Source organism: Oratosquilla oratoria, chromosome 2 (genome assembly GCF_046742065.1).
Source record: "Oratosquilla oratoria isolate Oo_2021 chromosome 2, ASM4674206v1, whole genome shotgun sequence".
Lineage (NCBI taxonomy): Eukaryota > Metazoa > Arthropoda > Malacostraca > Stomatopoda > Squillidae > Oratosquilla > Oratosquilla oratoria.
The window spans coordinates 41,584,983-41,589,982 of record NC_134778.1 but is presented as its reverse complement, the minus strand read 5'-3'; the positions used below and the strand labels follow the sequence as shown (position 1 = coordinate 41,589,982).

The window sequence follows — 5,000 nt, the reverse complement described above, 5'->3', positions numbered from 1 at the left end:
GTCGCCTCCATTCTTATGTTCTTATGAATTTATCATATCAAAAAATTGCCAACGCTTGATGATTATTTTGAAGAGTTCTCAGTGAGTTTGATTGTTTGATTATGTTCATCTCTTTTATGCTGCATTGTTTTGTATTTCTTATAATTATTTCTTTCTCATATTCTATTCAATTTTATTTTGCTTTACTTTGTACTAACTTATTTTATCGGAAATTGTTTTATTTCATTGACTTGATATGATTTGGTTTGATTTTACCTTGTTCTGTCATATCTTGCTCTGTCTAATTTCATTTCATATTTCTTTGTACCCGATCATGTTATGGGTTGCAAGGTCTCCCTGCATTCGACTTGGTTGTGATGCATTGTTTAGCAGAACCGAGGCTTCTGGGAAAGAAGAATTTCCCTAAGGGGTTTCGATGCTCGCAAGCGTCTCAAGGTCGTGCAGAGGTCGCTCGAGTGGAGGAGGAAGAGGAAGAGGAGAAGGAGGAGGAGGAGGAGGAGGAAAAAAAAAGAAGGTTGTTGAGGAAAAAGAAAGGGAGAAGGTGGATGAAGCAAGAAACAAGGGAAGACGCATACAGCGGAGAGGAGAAGAACGAAGGACAAAAATAGAAGGGTAAGGGAAAAATATGAAGATGAACAGAAGAAGGATTAATTTGAGCAGAAGTGGGGAGGGGAGTGAAGAGGGGGAGGAGAGTGAAGGTGGAAAAGGAGAAGGAGGAAGAGAAAGAGGGGGTGAAAGTAGAGGAGGAGGAGGAGGAGAAGGAGAAGGAGGAGGAGGAGGAGAAGGAGAAGGAGGAGGAGGAGGAGGAGAAGGAGAAGGGGTAAGAGAAAGAGGAGGTGAAGGTGGAGAAGAAGGAGGAGACGGAGGAAGAAGAGAAAGAGGAGGAGGAGGAGAAGGAGGATAAGGAGGATCATACTCTTCAAAACAATAATGTACTTTTTATATTTTGTTCTGATTGAACCCAGACGAATCTAGTCGGTTGAAAGGGGGGGAGGGGAACCTGAGTCCAAACTATTTCCTTTCGATCAATCGAGACCCCGTTTTGGTTGAAATCCGCCTTCACAGGTGAAGATCGTCCGTCACCAACCAGAATAACGTTGAAAAGCACGCCATCGCATTGAAGAGATTTAAGACAAAAATGACAAGTAGGAAAAATACTCGTATTACGGAGAAAAGGAAGCGATGAAGAGGAAAGATGAAGGCAAAACAAGAAGTTGTATGCAAAATTACATAAGCGAAAAGTAGGAGAAGTGAAAGTAAAGGAAAAGAAAGACAGGACAAATTGAAGAAAGAAAAAAAAAAAAATCGGAGAAATGGAAAAGGTAATCCCCTTCCATAGCAGATGCACCTTTCTTTTCATTCTTGCGTCCCATCAAGAGCCAAGAGGCTATAGTCTGCCTCAATTAACGCTTTCCATGTTGGGTGATACTCTTCCTCTTCCTAAGGATGGGAAATTGTACTGAAAAAGTCTTGATTTACTTTTGCAAAAAAAAAAAAAAAAAAAAAAAAAAAAAAAAAAAAAAAAAAACCTTTAACATGATTTATACAAAATTAATAAATAAATAAAACGATGCCCACATAAAAACGTATAAACGCATCCCCAAAGACGTAATCACACAAAGCATCCCAAGACAAAGTGGTCATTATCATATATTAAACAAGCATAAGATTTTCAACCTCTTAATGAAAAGCAACCTAAGAACCGGAGTCTTCTCAATAAAAAAAATGTAGTTTACCCATATTCTTGTCAAGAAGGTAGACAACTTGTCACTAATATGTCTTACATTGGTGTAATCACTTCTTTGATTAACAAGAAACTCAACATGCACCTGCGGCCGGGCAGCATACGTATGCGCATCAGTGGGAAGCACAATAATACCTGTACAGGGCAAGACTTGATGGAAAACGTCGTAATAAACACTACAATGATCACAATAAACTATAGCTTACGCGGTCCAAGGACATTCAGGGTGATTTACTACTAGCCTTTCTGCCAAATCTGTCTAAGTACATGCCTCTGTCTTATTTCCCATGTATGTGCAATCTTAATTTTTTATATTCTATATATTGTTAAAGAAGCTGTAAAGTACAATTTGTATATATTTTTTAGGATTATAATAACAATTTGAATAAATTTTATGACACGTGACAATGCTTTTTTCCCCCATGTTGCCACGCCGATGAGGTGTCACAGGAGGGACAGGTGGGATGGGGGCATAGGTAATCGTTGTTATAGTCATGAAATGCGATACTCATTGTGCTATGCAGCTTCCTTTACTATATATATGATATGAAATAAATCAAATAGAGCGTACATGGGAAGTAAGATAGAGAGGCATATACTAAGGTTGATTCGGTAGGACGTATGCCATACCCTAAACGGACTCCTAGCACCGCACAGACCATAGATCTACATCTCACAGCACAACTAACTCATCAGCATATAGACTAACACAATGGGCAATCTTGTTATATAAGGAATCACCAATGAAAACCACCCCACAAGGCCCGAGCAACGCTAACCCAGAAAGTAGGAGAAGTGTAAATACCAGACTCGATATAGGAGGTTTATTGCACGACGTTTCAGTCCTAATCTTAGGAATGTTTTCAGGGTTGTCATGGAATACAGAGCTCACGTATTGATTATTTTGCTAGCAGCAGAACTTGGGACAGGAACTGTATGGCAAGGAGTATTCATTGATATTGGGTGTGTGTGTGCGCGTTTATATATATATGTATATATATATATATATGTATATATTATATATATATATCATATATAATATATATATATATCATATATAATATATATTATGTATATATATATACATATTTATATATATATATATATATACATATATATAAATAAATACACACACACACACACACACACGCATGTATATATATATATATATATATATATATGTATATATATATATATATATATATATATATATATATATATATATTTCAACAAAAACCCACTGTGTTGGATAAGAAGAAATGAAATAAATAGATTCCATATATTTCGATCACGGACTGTGATCCTCTTCAGTGGAATACTGAGTAGAGGAGCAAAAGGCATGTCTTATAAACAGTAAAAGAAGGAACATGGATAGGACTCAGGTAGCGTCTAATGCTTTGCGGGGCAGGTCACCCGCCTTCACCAGAGATGGTAGTAATTTGTTGACTGCCCAGGTGGTAATGCAGTCAGGTGACCATTGTCCATGAGACAATGCATTACCACCTGGGCAGTCAACAAATTACTACCATCTCTGGTGAAGGCGGGTGACCTGCCCCGCAAAGCATTAGACGCTACCTGAGTCCTATCCATGTTCCTTCTTTTACTGTTTATAAGACATGCCTTTTGCTCCTCTACTCTGTATTCCACTGAAGAGGATCACAGTCCGTGATCGAAATATATGGAATCTATTTATTTAATTTCTTCTTATCCAACACAGTGGGTTTTTGTTGAAATTTACTAATGTGTTACGACATTACTTTGTAGTCATATATATATATATATATATATATATATATACATATATATATACATATATACATATATATACATATACATATATAGATGGTGGAAACGTAGAACACACCAGACTCAGGAGTAGGTAATCTATTCCCGACGTTTCAAGTCCTGTCCGGGACTCGTCCTCAGGGGATACAATGGGATACAGTGAACTACATGGTCTTAATATACTAATAGCTACGCCCGCCGGGGGGGGGGGGGGACGCGGTAACCTGTCATAGGGGGGGGAGGAGACGCGGTAACCTGTCATAGGGGGGGGGAGAGAGAAGGCAGGCGCTATGATCTGGTTCATGCGAGAGTGTGTGGTGGTGGAGGGGGAGAAGGTAGGCGCTGTGACCTGGGTCAAGCGAGACCTGGGTCAAGCGAGAGTGTGTGGTGGTGGAGGGGGAGAAGGTAGGCGCTGTGACCTGGGTCAAGCGGGAGTGTGTGGTGTCGGAGGGACAGGGGAGGAGGAGGGGGAGGGGGAGGGAGAGAACCTGCTTCTTACTCCTGCGTATATAGAGTTGAGTGTAATAGCCCTGTTAATGCTATCATCGTTGGTGGCCCACGCTTCTAAGAACAATCTGCTTCCTTTCTTTTTGTCGCTGTACAGAACCTTAGCGCCTTGCCAGTCGAACTCGTGCTGATGCAATTCCATGTGCTTGTACACTGCCGAACTCTGGTCCTTTCTGCCTACCGCCCTTTGGTGTTCCTGTAGTCTGGTACTAGCCTGCTTTCCTGTTTCCCCCACATATCTCGCTGTGCAATCGGAGCAGCTGACGCTATACACCGCCCCGGGCTGGTCCAATTTGCTCACTCTGTCCTTGACCCGGGTGAGCGCTCCACTTAGCGTGTTAGTGGGTCTGTGCGCGATGGTCACCCCATTCTTATTTAAAATCCTCGCTGCAACCTCCGAAACCCCCCTCACGTAGGGGACCGAAATCCTGGTTGTGGTTGATCATGCCTCACCTTGGTCTGTTTCTCTTCTCTGCGGCGCCGTCCATCTTTTCACCACTTGATTTGGGTAGCCATTGTCTCGGAATACCCTCCTCAACCTGCTTCTTTCCTCTTTTAGCGAAGTCCCTGTGGAGCAGACCCTCTCAGCCCTGTTCCACAACGTTTTCACCACGCTCTTCTTATGGCAGGTCGGGTGATCGCTGCCGAAATCCAGCAATCGGTCGGTATGCGTTGCCTTCCTGTACACGCTGGTGACCAAAATATCACCCGCGCGTTTCACCAACACGTCCAGGAACGGTAGCTCGCCTTCTGCTTCTTTCTCCATCTCGAATTGGATAGTCTCATGCTTCCCATTGAGGTGTTCCAGAAACCCATCCACATCCTTGGCCTTCAGGATTGCGAACACGTCGTCCACAGACCGCGTCCACAGCTTCAATGATGTTGGTGCAGCGGCCAAAATCTCACTCTCGAACTGCTGCATAGTGATCTCAGCCAGGATTACCGAGATTGGCGAGCCCATGGG

At 42.0% G+C, this 5,000-nt stretch overlaps 1 protein-coding gene across 1 annotated transcript in view; it reads right to left on the bottom strand.

Moving 5' to 3' along the window:
* Nucleotides 1–4,478: 4,478 nt before the first annotated feature.
* Nucleotides 4,479–5,000, bottom strand: part of LOC143035632 (uncharacterized) — an 837-nt gene continuing 315 nt past the window's right edge. The window contains exon 1 of the mRNA XM_076202500.1: nucleotides 4,479–5,000. This exon is cut by the window's right edge and continues 315 nt beyond it. Within this exon, the coding sequence (XP_076058615.1) occupies nucleotides 4,479–5,000 (522 nt within the window).